This window comes from Dendrobates tinctorius, unplaced genomic scaffold (genome assembly GCF_039654945.1).
Source record: "Dendrobates tinctorius isolate UK_male_01 unplaced genomic scaffold, ASM3965494v1 ptg000224l, whole genome shotgun sequence".
Classification (NCBI taxonomy): domain Eukaryota; kingdom Metazoa; phylum Chordata; class Amphibia; order Anura; family Dendrobatidae; genus Dendrobates; species Dendrobates tinctorius.
This window is the reverse complement of record NW_027361891.1, coordinates 4,452,431-4,471,437: the sequence shown is the minus strand read 5'-3', so window position 1 is coordinate 4,471,437 and position 19,007 is coordinate 4,452,431. Positions and strand designations below refer to the sequence as shown.

General features: G+C 42.3%; 1 protein-coding gene across 2 annotated transcripts in view; it reads right to left on the bottom strand.

Annotated features, from left to right (window-relative positions):
* The window catches only part of IRAK3 (interleukin 1 receptor associated kinase 3), a 35,278-nt gene that overhangs the window by 7,923 nt on the left and 8,348 nt on the right, over positions 1-19,007 (bottom strand). For both annotated transcript variants that reach the window (XM_073555460.1, XM_073555461.1), the window contains exons 4-9: positions 16,737-16,801; positions 11,339-11,453; positions 10,756-10,874; positions 5,016-5,214; positions 1,662-1,724; positions 909-1,073 (exon numbers count right to left, since the gene is read on the bottom strand). In XM_073555460.1, coding sequence (XP_073411561.1) covers positions 909-1,073; positions 1,662-1,724; positions 5,016-5,214; positions 10,756-10,874; positions 11,339-11,453; positions 16,737-16,801 — 726 coding nt within the window. The remainder of the gene's footprint in view (positions 1-908; positions 1,074-1,661; positions 1,725-5,015; positions 5,215-10,755; positions 10,875-11,338; positions 11,454-16,736; positions 16,802-19,007) is intronic.

Sequence of the window (19,007 nt, the reverse complement as noted above, 5' to 3'; positions counted from 1 at the left end):
AGGCAAACCCGAAAATGAGCTCACAACAGGCAGGTCTGGCTACCCACATACTTCACCTCTGGGTGTGGTTACAGCCTACATAATGGAGGCTGTTTGGCACATGGTCTGTGTCTTGGGAGGTAGAAGGCCTTCTGTGTGTGTGATTCCAGACCTAGCCTGCGTGCTGAACATTGCCCAGTCTGTGTGCCCACAGGCCTGAGGAAGCAGAGAGCCCGGTAAGGACAATTTTGTATTGTTTTGCCTGCTCTGAAGGCCGTTTACCATTTGCTGTTACTACTGGGTTTATGGAGTAAATAAACCTGCATGGACTTTTTTTTTTTTTTTTTTTACAAGAAGAACACTTCCTGTTTTCTTCTAACACAGAGGCCTCTCACAGATGTATAAAGGTGATGCATATAGTCTATTCAAAGATGAAGACAACTTGAACTTTAGTACCACCCATTTGATGTAGAAAGCCCGAAAGTCAATATCAACTGTTTTTTTTAGCCTTGCCACATTATTTAGGATAAGAAGAAAAGCCAAACCAGACAATCCATTTGCAGACATGGGTTTCAGGGTTTTTGCTCCTCCTCAGTGCACAGAAGGAGATCTGATTTGGCTGGGTGAGAGGCCTTTTGACAGGGGTGTGTAACAGTGATACAAAGTGCCCCCTATTGGAGGTATTTGCAGACATGTGTTTTAGTTATTTTTCCATTCCTCATTGCAAGGCAAGAGATCTTATTTGGCTGGGTGAGAGACCTCTGATGGGGGGTGTAAGAGAGATGCAAATAGCCTCTTTAGAGAGGAAAATGACTTGAGTTCTTGGATCAAGGAAAAGGACTGGAACATTAATTGGATGTAACAATCCAAAAGGTCATTATTGAGCCTTTAATGAGCCTTGGTGGTAAATATAATAAATTAATCCAAACCATTTCAAATGTGGGTCTTCGCTTGGCACGCAGTGACGTGGCTTTAAGAGATATGTTTAGAAGTTTGTGTGCAACATCAACTGGCCAGTTCTTAGCTTTCATGTCCACGATCTGGAGAAGAGGTTCAATGCCATTTTTATCCATTTCATTCCAAAACAAATCTCTCTATACATTGAAAATAAAAGAATTTAGATTACACTATGAGTAAATAAACAAATTAATAGAAACATAGATAAATAGTCGCTTGCTTAGAACATAGAAAATGTAAAACAATTCACCAAAGATATACAGGTCCCATTGTGGAACCAACATTATTCCCATAGGCCAAACGATATGAGGCAATAGCTGCAGAAACATTAGCATGTTTGCATCCATTCCTATTCAGAAATCTTCAGTTCTTACTAAACAAGCCTGACATGCACCATGGGATTATTTTTGTTGTATTATGGATTATCGGGATCTCTGGATTTCTGCTGCTGATTGCAATTTTACCAAATAAACCAAATAAGACATAAAACGCAAGCCAATTACAGTTTTGGATAATGGTCAGTGGGCAATTACGTACATGACAAAACAATTTATTGTACAGTGCTAGTGAAAATTATCTACAATGGTAACAGTAGACGATTCAAAGAAAAATCAAGAAAAGGAACTGAAAATTCCACATTTTTTTTTACCTTAGGTGGTCCTGTGTGCAGTTTTCATATGACAAAAGAAAGAAGAAGGTAATAAAGGTAATATAATAAAACTCACCAAATATGTACTTTTGGGTCCATTAAGAACAGCTTGCCTTCCACTTAAGACTTCCATTATTAGCTTCATAAAAAAGGAAGTACAGCTGAATTAGTGCAATGGTTACAAAACATAAGAAAATATTTAACTAGTTTCTGGTTGTGTTATTAGTTTTCTGTGAGTAATTGAATTTATGGACTATAGAAACAATAAATGATACAAATTTCCTATTGAATTTAGGTCTACAAATGTACTGCCAATTTTTCTTACGTTTGTCTGCATTCTCTTTTTGTTGGGTTTAAAATCCTAAACAGCGCCAAATCTTATATTTTTGTGTAATCTGGCATTAATAAACAAAAATTAAAAAATCTATATAAAATATGCCAAAGTGCACGCGATTTCAATGATTTAACCATTAAAAAGAATAAACAAAAAAAATAAACTAAATATAACTACAAAACAATTTAGTGCACTGTGTTTAACGGACTGGGCTTGAGTACTCTCAGCTTGTACCTTACACCTAATCAATGTGCTTTATAATGAGGCCTGGACTGGCAATCTGCTAGGTGGGCTGGTGGCTCTGAACTGCAAAGTGGGCCACAAGCCCTTAAAAACTTTTGAATAAAGTCCCTATGTGCACGCATTGACAAGTTTGCCCTGCACGGTGCTGCAGCCCTTGTCAGCCCGTGCGCACCACAGCGGCCCTTGTAGGCAAGTGCAAGTGAGACAGAGCGCGCGCAATACATGGGGACTTTATTCAAAAGTTTTAAAGAGCCACTACGGCACACACAGGGCTCTTTCTGTCTGACATTGGCCTGTATTTTTTGGTGGAGTTCTAATTACAGAGTAAAATTGCAGCATGCTACGATTTTTATTTTTTTTTTCTCACACCGGATCGGTATGAGCTAAAAAAAAGTTTCTCTGCATGGAGCCCACATCAAAGGGAGGGAAGCGACCTCCGCCGTACTAGTATCATAAAATCATAGGATGGAAGGGAATCATAGTTGGAAGGGACCTCATGGGTCATCTGGTCCAACCCCCTGCTCAAAGCAGGATTCACTAAATCATCCCAGACAGTTGTCTGTCCAGCCTCTATTTGAAGACTTAAATTGTAGGAAAAATCACCACCTTTCATGGCAGCCCCTTCCACTCATTGATCACCCTAACTGTCAAAAAGTTTTTCTAATATCTAATCTGTATCTCCTCCCATTCAGTTTCATCCAATTGCTTATAGTCTTTTCTTGTGCAAATGACAGCCCTTGAGATATTTGTAGACAGCTATTAAGTCTCCTCTCAGTCTTCTCTTCTGCAAGCTAAACACTCCCAATTCCTGTAACCGTTCCTCATAGGACATGCTTTGCAGACCTATCACCATTCTGGTCGCTCTTCTCTGAACTTGCTCCAGTTTGTTGATGTATTTTTTAAAATGTGGTGCCCAAAACTGGACACAGTATTCCAGATGAGGTCTGACCAAAGAAGATTAGAAGGGGATAGTGACTTCACGATCTAGACTGTATGTTTCTGTTAATACATCCCAGAATTGTATTTGCCTTTTTTGCTGATGCATCACACTGTTAACTCATGTTCAGTCTATGATCTATTAGTATACCCAAGTCTTTTTCACATGTGCTGTTGCTTAGCCCTATTCCTCCCATTCTGTATATGCTTTTTTCATTTTTATTGCCCAGATATAGTACTTTGCATTTTTCCCTGTTAAAAACCATTCTGTTAGTTGCTGCCCACTGCTCCAGTTTATTTATATATTTTTGAATCCTCTCTCTCTCTCACTCTCTCTTATTAGCTATCCCTCCTAACTTTGTGTCATCAGCAAGTTTAATCAGTTTACCCTCAATTCCTTCATCTAAATCATTGATAAATATGTTGCACAATACAGGTCCCAGGACAGAGCCCTGTGGTACCCCACTTGATATATTCTTCTAACTGGATGTGCAGCCATTTACGACCACTCTTTGGGTCCGATCACTATGCCAGTTATGAATCCACCTAACAGTTACCTTGTCCATTCCATACTTAGTCATTGTTTCAATAAGGCTATTGAAGGCAGTAAAAAGTGTAAAATTTTAAAAAATATATAAAAAATATAAAAAAAACATAAAAGTTCAAATTACCTCCCCTTTTTCTCCCATTGAAAATAGAACAGTAAAAAATACACCTATTTGGTATCACTGCATTTAAGAAATATCTGATCTATGAAAATATAAAATAAATTACAGTAATCTGATCGGTAAATGGCATAATGAGAAAAACAACCAAAACACAAGAATTACATTTTTTTTTGTCTGCCGCAACACTGCAGTAAAATGCAATAAGAGGCAATCAAAATATTGTATCTACTCCAAAATGGTATCAATAAAAATGTTAGCTCAAGTCACAAAAATTAAGCCTTCACCAGCCTCAGATCCCAAAAAATGAAACCGCTATGGGTCTTGGAAAGTGGAAACATAAGTAATTTTTTTTTATTACAAATTTTAGATTTTTTTTCACTGCTCAAATGAAAGAAATAATTTATATACATGTTTAGTATCTGTGTACTCATACTGCCCTGATGAATCGTATTGTCAGATCAGATCTACCATGTAGTGAACATGGTAAATAAAAAAAACAAACAATTGTGTAATTGCACTTTTTTTTTACAATTTCACTGCACTTGGAATTTTGTCCTGCTTTCCATTAATCTATATGTAAGTTCAATGGTGTCATTCAAAAGTACAACTTGTCCTGCTAAAATCAAGCCCTCATATGGCTATATGTATGGAAAAATAAAAAAAAGTTACGGCTCTTGAAAGAAGGGAAGGAAAAAACAAAAACGCAGAAACGGAAAATCGCAAGTTCATGAAGGGTTCAATCAAGTTTTTGTGTTACATGTATTTTTAAAAATATTTTGGCAATGGATTTTTTTTTCATGACACAATCTTTATTTTAGGGAACCTGACAGGTTCTTAAATGTTTCTCAAAAATTTCACCAAAATAACTGGCATACATCAAATCATATCTGAGGGAATTCAGTGTACACTTGCAAGAAATGTTGTGACTTTTCTAAAAGTTGCAAATGATGAATCAGCTGTAAACATCTGAAAAACCTAAACTCTGGCCACATTAATGAACTAAAAGGAAAAAACACAGGAAAAAAAATAAATTAAACTAAACAAAAAGTGCAAATTAAAAGTAGAATTACAGTAGGTGTAAATAAGAAAAACAGACAAAAAAAACACACCAAAAGCTAGTAAAAAAAGGTGCAAATGCATTAATGAATTGAGGCCAGAGTGATATTTTATATACGGTAACTTGATTTGTATAGTAAACCTTGGTGATGAAGTTTATCATTAAATGAAAGGTGTTTTTTTACACACTCACAACTCCATAACTGTACACATCAGTTTTCGATGACAGTTCTCCCCTCCTAATGTACTCCTCTGGCAAGTATCCCAGGAACTGTAGTGTGGCATTATCCATCTTTATGGTGTAAAGCGGATTTATCAAGTAAGATCTCAAATGGACCATGGCAAAGTCTGAGAGCTTTGGTTGAAATTGCTTATCAAGCAATATAGTTTTGCTGAAAAACAGGAAAAATTAACTATTAACTGATATATAGAATCTGTTCATTTTAGTTATGTTTGAGACCACACTAATGTAAAGCCTCAACATACAAGATACCATTAAGCTTCAAAACCTCAAAGAAAAAGTTCTTCTAGATGCACCTGCACACAGTTTGAGGGCACTAGGCATGGCATTTGTTTCAAACATCTTGGAGAACTAACCACCAATGTTCTGCAGATGAAGGCTTGTGCAAATCCTTCTGTCTCTTCACGTAACCCCACACAGGCTCGATGTTGAGATCATGTCTTTGTGGGGCCATTTTATCACGTCCAAGATTCTGTGTTCTTCTTTATGCTGACATTGGATGCATGCTTGGAGCCAGTGGCGTAACTACAAAGTTATGCCAAATGCCAAAATACACGCACATCTCCGCTCCGTACACCTCGTACACGAGCGGCTCCATACACCTCGTACATGCTCCTCTCTGTACACACATGGCTCCTCTCCGTCCACCTCATACGCATGTGGCTCCGCTCCGTACACTTCGTATGCACGTGGCTCCGCTCCGTACACTTCGTACGCATGTGGCTCCGCTCCATACACTTCATAAGCACGCGGCTTCTCTCTGTACACCTCGTACGTACACGGCTCCGCTCACCTCGCACACGCGTGGCTCCGCACACGAGCTGCTCCATACACCTCGTACCTGCTCCACTCTGTACACACACGGCTCTTATCCGTCCACATCGTAGGCATGTGGCTCCGCTCTGTACACTTCGTACGCACGTGGCTTCTCTCCGTACACCTCGTATGCACATGGCTCCGCTCACCTCGCACACGCGCGGCTCCTCTCCGTACGCCTCACACACGTGCGGCTCCGCCCCATACACGTCGTATGCACGCGGCTCCGCTCCGTAAACTTCGTACGCATGCGACTCCGCTCCTTTCACTTCGTACGCACACGACTCCGCTCCATACACTTCATACGCACACGGCTCCGCACACCTTGCACACGCGTGACTCCGCTCCGTACACCTCGTACACACCCGACTCCGCCTCGCACACACGCGACTCCGCCCCTTACACTTTGTGCACACGCGGCTCCACCCCTTACACCTCGTGCACGCGCGGCTCCGCTCCGTACACACGCGTGTTGTGAATTCACTTTCTGGCCTACCTCTGGTTACTAGTGAAGATAGTGGAGCTGGTTATATTGACAGAGGGGTCGTGAGTTCTCTTTCCGGGCTCCCTCTGGTGGTTACAGGAGGTAATGGAGCTGATCTAATTAACAGATGCCTGTCACCTGATAATGAGGAGGACGATTGGACATCTGGAGTTTTTGACTGGATTTAACACAGCCGACTCCCTCTATTACTGCTGGTGATTTTTTCCTGCCTCCTGAGGTCTTAGTTTCCAGCTCAGTCCCTGCATGCTCAAGCCAAGTGTTCTTTTGTTATTGTTCACATTTGATTTGGTTTTGTATATTCAGTTTTGCGTGGTCAGCCAGCCCCAGCTGGGGCTGTGCTGAATTTCCATCCTTATGTTACTGCTTGTGCCAGTTTGTTTTTGTCCCTTATTAGATTGGCCTCTTTTTGCTCTGCTTTCAGAATATGCCAGAGTGCTGATATAGTGGGCGAAGTCGAGTGACTTCAGTATTTTTCTATCAGACGTGTTGGACATTTTTTGCAGGGTTTTTTGCGTGATTGCAGACAGTGTCTTTCCTTTCCTGTCCTGTCTAATTAGTGTGGGCCCCATCGTTTGCTCAGCCTATTTTCCTACCTGCGTTTGTGTTTTCATCTTGTCTCACCGACAGTATATGCTTGGGGGCTATCTATTCCTTTGGGGTCTGCTCTGGGGCACTTTAGATTTCCCCTTTCTTGCTTTCTGCTTATTTAGTTCTCTGGCTGTGTCGAGGCGTCTAGAATCATCGTAGGTACGCTCCACGGCTACTGCTAGTTGTGTGGATAGGATCAGGGGTCTGCAATCCGCTTAGTTACCAACCTCTCTGGTTTTCTGTGGCTTAGCTTGGTCTTGCTTTCCTCCTCAGTGACCCAATCATAACACACGCAACTCCACCTCGCACACACGTGGCTCCGCCCCGTACACCTCGTGCACGTGCGGCTCCACCCCCTACACCTTGTGCACGCCGGCTCCGACCCTTACACCTCGTGCACGTGGGCTACACCCCTTACACCTCGTGCACGCGCGGCTCCGCCCCATACACCTTGTGCACGCGGGCTCCGCCCCTTACACCTCATGCACGCGGGCTCCACCCCTTACGCCTCGTGCACGCGCGGCTCTGCCCCTTACACGTCGTACACACGTGGCTCCGCTCCGTACACTTCGTACGCACACGACTCCACTCCGTACACTTCGTAGTACGCACACGGCTCCGCTCACCTCGCACACGCGTGACTCCGCTCCGTACACCTCGTATATGCGCGGCTCCGCTCCGCACACCTCGCACACACGTGACTCCGCTCTGTACACCTCGTACACGCGTGGCTCCACCCCGTAAACCTCGTGCACGTGTGGCTCACCTCGTGCACGCGTGGCTCCGCTCCATACACCTTGTACACGCGCGGCTCCACTCCGTACACCTTGTACACGCGTGGCTCCGCTCCGTACACCTCGTACACGCACGACTCCGCTCTGTACACCTCGTACACACTTCGTACACAAGCGGCTCCGCTCAGTACACCTCGTACACACACGGCTCCACTCCGTACACCTCGTACACACACAGCTCTGCTACATCCACCCTGTAAACCCCTCCTGACCCCACACAGAAACTTACCCTCACCAGCACCATGATGACCAGCACAGCAGAGAACTGCAGACACGGAGACTCCTGACCATGTGACCCCTGACTCCTCCCATCCTGTGACCTCATCACAGGTCCTGTGCGCACAGAGCAGCCAATTGCAGCCTGGCAGGGGCAGCCAAAGACTGGAGCTGCACAGATAATGAGCTGCTGCAGCTCTGCGATCAGGCACATAAAGACTCCGGGCCAAGTCGCAGCTGCGACCACTGCGACCGCGGTAGTCCCGTCCCTGCTTGGAGCCAATTAGACTGTTCCCTGATATTGCATGATGGATAAGTATCTGCTTTAATTTCTCAGCATTGAGGACACCTGACCTGACTTTAATCCTCATCAAACTCCCTGCTCCCTTTGCTGAAAGGCAGTCCCAAACGTGCAAGGAACCTCTACCATACTTCACTGTTGCCTGTAGACACTCATTATGGTACCACTTTCCAGCCCTTTGGCAACAAACTGCCTTCTGTTACAGTCATATCCTAGGTTCACAAGCACAGGGGCTACTATTTGAAACTTAAACAGCCGGGGTCTAAATTCCATGCATTAATAAAATTATATGCTTATAGTGTATATCTGATGAATGTTGACTAGACCGAAATGTCATAGATTTTTAAACACTATTTCTTGATTTCAATAAAAATTCAGCTTTTACAGTACCACATTATATATTTTTTGCATCCTAAGGGTTCGGACCCTATGCCTGCACGTGTTTCACCAAAAGGAGTGCCGTTCTTCTCCAATTTCTAGTGTAATCCTATACACTTCAGCCACACACCTCCCTGGGTGGGGGAGGGAACAGATAAGGTTTAAGATAGGAGCATAGTGTCTCCACCTTCCTGAGTGATCTGGGGAACAGGGGTAGACTAGGGCACACCCAAATATGAGGGATCAGATAGGCGTCCACCATTCCTAGCCACTACGTGACACATGATGTGGCTTTCATTTCCTGCACTAAGTTTCCTTAGCCAACTGGGTTTACGTTCCTCAGTATTGGTCATTTCTCGGTGTCCTCAATGCTTAGAAATATAGGTAGATACTTATCTGTTAGGCCGGTTTCACATTAGCGCATTTTCAGCGCGCGCACGGCCGGGGGTAGCTCCGCCCCCGATCCGGCTCTCTGCCCGGCGTGCCCGCCCCTTCCTTGTAGCGCCGCCTCCTAGCGGACAGCGGCGCCTGCGATCGGCGCACCCTATCTTTAGCATAGGGTGCGCCGATCGTGCGCAGGCCGTGCGCTAGTTGCGCTTTGACCTGCGCTGCGCACTTTTGATGGTGCGCCGTGCGCGCCAAAATCCGAAAAGTTTGATTTTGGCGCGCACGGCGCACCGTCAAAAGTGCGCAGCGCAGGTCAAAGCGCAACTAGCGCACGGCCTGCGCACGATCAGAGCACCCTATGCTAAAGATAGGGTGCGCCGATCGCAGGCGCCGCTGTCCGCTAGGAGGCGGCGCTACAAGGAAGGGGCGGGCACGCCGGGCAGAGAGCCGGCTCGGGGGCGGAGCTACCCCCGGCCGTGCGCGCGCTGAAAATGCGCTAATGTGAAACCGGCCTAATGCAATACTATCAGGGAAGCATCTGATTTTCTACAAATTTATTCTGCAACCGGACAACGACAACAAATATAAAGCAAATGTCATTAAGAACTATCTTTAGCATAAAAAAAGATAAGAAGTCCTAGAAGTGATAATATGGCCCTCACATAGCCCAGATCTCAACATCATCACGTTTGTCTGGGATCACATTGAGAAAGATGTGCACAGCCTTCACCCACATAAGATCTGTGTGTAGTTCTCTAAGATATTTGGAAGAACATCCCTGCCGAGTTCCTTCAAAAACTGTGTACAAGTGCATCAAGGTATCAAGAAGAAAGGATGCTTGGATGTTTTGAAGACAAAGGATGGTCACACTAATTATTGATTTGAAATAGCTATCTCTTTGGTTTATTCACTTTGCATTTTGTTAACTGATAATGGTTTATTTTTAACAATTCTATTATTGAATGCAGTATCACTTTGCAGCATTTTTTCCACAATTGCTAAAAACTTTTATACAGTATTGTATATGTTGTACGCATGTATGCATCAGTTAAAGTTGTCCACTACTTGGACAACTCATTGTTATGCTCTACACTTGGCTCCAATAAAATAACAAAGTTTATACTCACCTCCAGATTTGGCACCATTCCCGCAGTGTCGGCACGCCCTCTCCTCTCTATCTGTGTAATTTAGTGCTAAATAATGCCTCTATGTATGGAGTAAGGTTTTATATGAAAAGTTTTACTCCATAATTCCTTAATTATCTATGTAATGATGTGCAGGTGTGTTAAAATACATAATGATTGCAGTCTTCCCGGTTGTTGTGACACGTGGGCCGGCACCCAATCAAGGCTGGCGACACTGTCCCTGGATTCTGTCGAATTGAACATGAAGAGTAAATCAGGCATCAGCTGCAGCCCTGACTTCCTTTTCATGTTCAATTCGACAAAAGGCAAAGACAGTGATGCCAGCACTGACGTGTCACAACAACTGCACAAGAATCCCGGGACCATGAGTGCAGACACCACCGGAACAGCTCCGGCATGGGAGGTAAGTATAAGCTTTTTTTATTCTATCGGGGTTAAATATTTAGATCAAGAAAGGGTTGTCTTAGTAGTGGATAACCCATTCAAGAGTTCATAGGCAGATGGATGTGATGGAATGTGATAAAGGGATGTGATATTTCATAAAATCATCATTTTGGCTTACCTGGTTATACTCCCACATATGACTGGACAAGGATTCATTTTATGAAGATAGTAGATGGCATTTGCTACACCAACCAGAATATTGTATCGTATATGCCAAGGTAGTGGAGGAGTCATTTTCTTAAAAAAAAAAAAAAAAATAATGGTCTGAATTATCCATTTACATCAACAGATGTGCTAACCTATCTGTTATAATGGTCCTAAAAGACAACTTTTCTACTTTCTATAATGGCGCAATCTTTCAGATATCTGTTTATACACTACAATCATTGTATTTGGCACATGCTTTATAAAGTGGGGAGACTTTGGCCAAGAGGGGTTATGACTAGGCGAGCCTCTCAAGTTCATCAGAATTTCTTAGTCGAGGACTGACTTACATTTCTCATGGTGACACATGAGGCAACATGAGCACAATTCATCATGACAGAAGCTTAATGAATGGGAACCAATATCTTTTTTTCATGGCTCATTTATAGGTACAGTGTTTCAGACACCTGCCATATTCCTCTCTCTGCCATGGTTTTTCTCATATTGATTGAAACCTGTACTTTAGAACTACTCTATAAAAAAATGATATAACTCACAGCATGATGTAGTTTGCGAAAGAGTGATCCATTGATCATATTTGGGTAGACCAAACATGTTATTCCTCCCATTGTTACACATCCAATCAATTTTATAATATTCTCGTGTTGTAATCTAAATAAAAAAAAAACTTAATTAAAATAACATTTTAATGGCATAAGGCTAGTTTCACACTTGCTTTTTTTTGCAGCGCGTTTTTCCCGCAAAAAAAACGCATTGAAAAAACGCATAAAAAAGCATACAACTGCTGCGTTTTTTTCAAGCATTTTTATGAGCATGCATGAAAAAAACGCAGCGTTTTTATGCGTTTGTATGCGTTTTTAGTGCGTTTTTACCGCGTTTGCGTTTTTTCCAACATTAGGTGGCCCCTCACACTAACCCAAACCATGACTTTACTAACCCTAACCCTGACCCTAACCCTAACCCTAACCCTGACCCTAACCCTTAACCAAACCATACTTAACCCTAACCCAAACCCTAAACCCTAACTAACCCTAACCCTAACCCTGACCCTAACCCTGACCCTAACCCTTAACCAAACCATACTTAACCCTAACCCAAACCCTAAACCCTAACTAACCCTAACCCTAACCCTAACCCTGACCCTAACCCTGACCCTAACCCTAACCCTAACCCTGACCCTAACCCTTAACCAAACCATACTTAACCCTAACCCTAACCCTAACCCTAACCCTAACCCTGACACTAACCCTTAACCAAACCATACTTAACCCTAACCCAAACCCTAAACCCTAACTAACCCTAACCCTAACCCTAACCCTGACCCTAACCCTAACCCTAACCCTGACCCTAACCCTAACCCTAACCCTGACCCTAACCCTAACCCTAACCCTGACCCTAACCCTAACCCTAACCCTGACCCTAACCCTTAACCAAACCATACTTAACCCTAACCCTGACCCTAACCCTAACCCTAACCCTGACCCTAACCCTTAACCAAACCATACTTAACCCTAACCCAAACCCTAAACCCTAACTAACCCTAACCCTAACCCTGACCCTAACCCCAACCCTAACCCTGACCCTGACCCTTAACCAAACCATACTTAACCCTAACCCTGACCCTAACCCCAACCCTAACCCTGACCCTGACCCTAACCCTAACCCTAAACCCCCTTAACTAACCCTAACTCTAACCCAAACCCCTAAATTCCATGGTTAAAAAAAAAACGCATGTGCAAAAAAACGCATACATGAGCATGCCAGTGCGCATGTATGCGCATCCATAGGCTATAATGGCCATTTTTAGCGCAAAACGTGCACATATGTGCGCATGCGCTTTTTTGCAGGGCCAAAAAATGCAACATGCTGCGTCTGGAAAATCCAAACGCACACCCCAAAAAAACGCAGCGCATGAAAATCGCATACTTGCGCTTACCAGCGCGCAGGTATGCGCACCCATGTTAAATATAGGGGAAAAAACGCATGCGCACATATGCGTTTTTTTCCAGCGCTAAAAAACGCAAATGTGAAACCAGCCTTAACCACATATAACGTCTACATGTTTGGCAGTTCTGTAGCGATGAGAGCACATTTAATTTACAGGTGCATGTCTCCTGAAGCATGAGCTAGACATAATTTTTTGGGCACTACAACGTACTGGGTACTGCAATGTACGGGCACTTCAATGGCAGATTTACAATTTTCACTTAGCATCATCCACTGTTGCTTGTTTCTGGAAAACCCAATGGAGTCAAAATCATCACTGCATCTGGAGATAAATTCCCAGAGGGAAATGTGAAACCAGCCTTACTGAGGTTTAGATATGACTTGCAATTATGGAGTTATAACAATGTGGGGATGAATGGTAATTAATGATTAAAGATCTGCATATCAATTTTTTTACTGTTAATTAAAACAATTATTTAGTACAGCTAAAACTGGGATATTTTAATGTCAGAAGGCAAGATCTTTTTTTTAAAAAAAGATTAAATAGTTAGTTACTGGATCTAGTGAAGGTAAAAAGTTCTATCAAGATTCTATAACTCAGTTGTGAATTTGGCACCATTTCTCTTTGAATGAGGCTGAATTAATTATTTCTGTTACTTATAAAAAAACATTGATTAACATTTGTTGACAGAGCCTATCAATTTGTATGCAACATGTAACACCATTGCATCAGAACGCATCGCTTTATATTCATTTTGTCTAGATCATTTATTTTTAGGACATTTATTGGATATTTTTTGCTTTGAGATTAATAGGGGACCTACTTAATTCTAGGAACAGTGGGAGTATACAGCTGTTGCAGTTTCGCTGATCCAAAGTTTATGGTATAGCTAATGTAATTGACATGTGATCAATGTTCAGTTGTCAAAAAAAGCCCTAAAAAATGTTACTCTGGGTAAAAGTTGAAAACACTCATTCAACTTCTCTACAACTAAGCTACACATATGGCTTGGATCTCCCAGTTGCCAAGGGCCTGAATTTTCAACAAAATAAATGGCTTTGAGTTTTGGCAGGCTGACTGCTAAAGATTGGTCAATAACATTTTTTCTCACGCTCAAGCATGGAGTTAAAAAAAAATGAAGTACTCAAATTGAATTTGCATTTTTCTATTATATCAAGTATCAAGTGTAGACGACCTAAGTTTGGGATTGCAGAATAAACTTGTAGAGAGAAGCACACAATGGAATAATTCTGCAAGTAAAATTGGTTATGCCTTTTAAGTAGCCCTCCTCATTATACTTGTAGCCAGCAAGAAGTGTGTATTCACCATGAAATACATGAAACAGAATATACTTATCTCCACAATGATTCAATTAGCAATTGTCTATTTTTTTGGAGGGGTGGGGGTTAAATCAATTGTAAAAAGTTTGCATTTAATCTAACGGTAAACTTGATTTCAGAATAACAAAGAAATGTAAATTATGTGTCATAATATTATTCTCTGTGAAAGCATTTAGGCTGCAAAAACATGCCATACTGTGCTTGTTTGCAGCAAAAAAAAAAACAACCACAATGAGATTGCGAAGTGTGAACATAGGCTTAACTCCTTCATGACCGGAGGTTTTTTTGCTTTTGCGTTTTCGCTCCCCTTGTTCCCAGAGCCATAACTTTTTTAATTTTTCAGTCAAAATGACCATGTGAGGGTTTGTTTTTGCGAGACAAGTTGTACTTTTAAATGATACTATTGGTTTTAACATATCGTGCACTGGAAGCCGGGTAAAAAATTCCAAGTGCGGTGAAATTGCAAAAAAAGTGCAATTCCACAGTTGTTTTTTTTTCTTTTAGCATGTTCACAAAATGCTAAAACTGATCTGTCATGATTCTCCAGGTCATTACGAGTTCATAGACAGCAAACATGTCTAGGTTCTTTTCACTTAAGTGGTGAAAAAAATTCAAAACTGTCAGGACTCTAAAGTCAGGACCCTGTCAGCATCGGCAAACTGCCATGCCGAGCAGGGTGACTTACCCACACTATGGGAGAGCGCGGGGTCCAATACTGTAGTGATTGCTCAAGCAGACAGGAACTGCGGCACTGAAAATAGTAAGGAGTCCCAGGACCTACGATCATGTGACTGCAGGGGGCGGGGCTTAGCATCCTACTGCTGCAGATGATGTAATGTACCTACTGCAGGGCAACTCTTGTAGAGGAGAGGAAAACGCAGGTCAGACATGCGAGGGTTCGTACACGGAGAGGGCTGTGCGGTACCAGAGGGACGAGCAGAGAATAGTCAGGTCACAGGCAGAGGGTCATACACAGAGAGGTGAGAGGTAGCGCAGTACAAGAGGGACAGGCAGAACTCGTAACAGGGACAGAACCGGATCAAAACCAAACAAGCAACAAGTTATCAGGCACAAGGCACATGTACGCACGAGGTCAACTAACTCAGCCGAGGGCAGGAGTATAACTGATACCGCACCTAGGTCAAGTGAGCATTAAATAGTCGCCCTCAGCCAGAGAGAGGCAGAAACAATTAACCCTTGTCTGACCAGGACGGGCCAAGACAAACCCCATCCTGGATCATGACAAAAACTTTGGCGACATTTTCCGAAATCAGAAGCGTCTCCATTTTTCGTGATTTTGGATTGGGTGAGGGCTTATTTTTTGCGTGCCAAGCTGATGTTTTCATTGATACCATTTTTGTGTAGATACGATCTTTTCATCGCCCGTTATTGCATTTTATTGCAATGTAGCAGCGACCAAAAAAAACAGAATTCTGACATTTTGAATTTTTTTCTCGTTACTCCATTTATATTTGATTTTTAATTGTTTTATGTTGAATGGGGCGAAAGGGCGGTGAGTTTAACTTTTTTATTTTTTAAATATTTTTAAAAACATTTTTAAAATTTTTGCATACTTCAATAGTCTCCATGAAAGACTAGTAGCTGCAGTACTTTGATCTGCTCTGATACATACAGGCGATGATCAGATCGCCTGTATGTAGCAGAAATGCTCACTTGCTATGAGCGCAGACCACCAGTCGGCGCTCATAGCAATCTGGCTATGACAACCATAGAGGTCTGATGGAGACCTCTGGTTGTCATGTCAACTCATCGGTAACCTGCGATCACGTGACGGGGTCACCGATGGGCGGCGTTTCTGGCACGCTTCCAGAAAGCGTGAGTTAAATGCCGGTGTCAGATTGACAGCGGCATTTAATGGGTTAACAGCCGCTGGTGGATCGCAATTCCACCTGCGGCTGTTAGAGACACATGTCAGCTGTTCAAAATTCAGTGCTGGAGCCCACAACAAAGGGAGGGATTCTGACGTGGGCATACTATTATGCCCAGCGTCGGAAAGGGGTTAAAGAGGACTTGTCATGAATAAACACTATTACCTACAGATATGGAGTTAATCCAAGAGGTTAATACTATTCTGAAGCCATGCAGCCACCACACCGGAGGCCTGGCAGGAAATTAACTTTATTCCTTCTGGCAGCCTTGGACTTTCAGTCCTAGAGGTGTGGCTTCAGTCACCGCTCAGTGCATAGTGAGAAGCGACTAAAACCACCCCCAGGCACTGACTGACAGCCAACTCAGCAATGTAGCAGTACAGAGCAAGCTGTCAGTCAGTGTGGGGGTGTGGTTACAGCCGATATTCACTATCTACTAAGCGGTGACAGCACACCTTTATGACTGAAAACCAGAGGCTGCCGGGAAGAATAAAGTTAATTTAACTCTGGGTAGTAGGGCTTTCAGTGCGATTGCCACTTGGTTCCAGAACGTTATTAAACTGAAGATTAACCTGCAGGTTAATAACGATTTTTCAAATGACAGGTTCCCTTTAAGGTGTTTTTTTTTTAACACAACTTAGTATTTGGGGGAATTAATAAATAATAATTTCTTAATACAGTTTTATTGGAATGACAAGCATGGATTAAAAAAAATAAACAAAAAATTATACTAAGGATTATGCTATAAAATACTTACCTAGGCAAACTTTTCCATTTTGTCATAAAATGGGCCAATGGTTTCTGATCTACTTTTTGATTCTTCTGCAAAAACAGAACATAAATAACATAATTGAGATGTTTTTAAATAAAAGATATGACATAGTTATTAATACGACAAGTACCATCATATTGGGATTGAGATTGAGGATTGGTCATTGAACAATCATGCTGTTCTTGACAAAGTCCGACTTTACTTATGTGCTGATACATTGCATTATAATTCTACTGACAGACCATTATTGAGAGGGTGAGGCTCTCTCAAAGATTTGTTCTGTATTACTGTATAGATAAGTGTCAGAATATAAAATCCATTGAGCCATTAGCTTAGATCTCCACCAAGTCCTGAATCTATGAAGGCCAAGCTCTTCCAGCACTGGCCTCACATTCTGAACACAGACGATTTCTGACACTACAATGTAGGTTCACTACATACATATCAATGAAAATAATGCTGTGCCTAAAATTTCCAGTAACTGAAATATGAGCCAGGCCACTATTTCAAGCTGCAGCCCACCAATTCTAGAAATCAAAAATTCTGATTTGTCAGCAATACATGAATCAGACCAGCTCCATTACTGCAGCAGCATTTCAGAAAAAATATACTTTGAAATGACAGCTGTTATGAATGAGTCACCGTAGGAGGCAAAAACAGAAATACCAGCTAAGTCCAGAAAACCAGAGAAGTTGGCAGCTATTGGATTGCAGACCTCTGAACCTAACAACAACAACTAGCAGTAGCCGTGGGGGGTTCCTACGGTGCCCTAGACCCCTCGATCACAGCCAGAGAACTACATAGCCTAAAGACAGAAAGGGAAATCTAAACTGCCCCAGAGCAGACCCCAAAGCAATAGGCAGCCCCCAACATATAATGACGGTGAAGCAAGATGAAAAAACACTCACACAGATAGAAAGATAGGCTGAGCAAATGATGGGGCCCAAGCTAACTAAATAGGACAGAATAGAAAAGCTGCTGTCTGCAATCCACCAAAACCCTCTCAAAAACAAGAGCCAACAGACTGATAGGGAAAAAAGCCCTGAAGACGCTAGGCTTCAAAAAGACTATATCAGTACTCAGGTATTTTCTGAAGACAGAGCAAAAAGGAATTCAGCTCACCCAGCAGGGAAAGGCAGAAATCCAGAAAAACAAGGCAAAACAAAACCAAAGCACAAATACAAAAAGTAGAGCAGAAAACTTAGCTTTTGAGGAGCAGGAATCAGACTGGTCTCCAAGAATCCCTCAGAATAATCACCCGCAAGGCAGAAGGGCGTCGGCTGCCTTATATCCAGTCAGCAATTCCAGTCACTCAGTTATCATCATTCTGCTCAGGTGCTTTGTAATCAGCCTCACTACCTTCCTTCACCAGAAGAGGGAGTTCATCAGACCTCAATGGTGAAGGGGAAAATTAACTCACAACAGACAGCTATGGACAATGCGACTAGGATGACGTATCCCATAGCTAGGTCCCCAGTGTCTTCCTCCCGTCCTGCCCCAAAAGACTAACTGGTCTGTTTGCTCGAACCCCCACAATCCCAAAATGGGGGCTCTGTAGTGAAGTGTTGAATGGAATGATAGCTGCACTAGCACAGGACCGGTTCACTCATTGTCTATGGAAGTGCCAAACACTATTCTAGGATAATTTGAGTAATATCTATAGACAAAAAATGGAACAGTGGTGTGTATGTGTGACCACCGCTTCAGTCTAAAGAAGCATTGCAGAGTCCCATTGTCGGGATCAGTGGTATCCTCAACAATCAACAAGTTATCACCTATCTTTTTTTTAATTCGTTTATTAAACAGCAACAAACAAACAAACATATTTGGTACATAACCAATGTAATGTATACATGTTCATTATGGTAAAACAACAAGCTTGCATAATGAGCTATTTGTACAGACTTCAATCCCACAGATCCTCACTCCCTTGCGAGGCCTATGGACAATTAAAGCGTAATTAAAAAGAAAAGAAAAATAAAAGGGTTCATTGTTCGTTACTCTATATGTTTGGCTATGCATTGCTCAAAGTGATACATTACATTCAACATATCGATCATAAAACTAAAACTACTACTATCCTGCCACCATAAACAACCTCCACAATGCTAATGACATTATGAAACTATAAAGTGTGAATCAATGTATTCTTCACTACAGCTATTATGATGGTATCAAACTACAGTATTGTCTACATGGTGATATAGTAAGGTGAGAGGTATCACCTATCTTGCGAATAGATGATAACATGCTGTC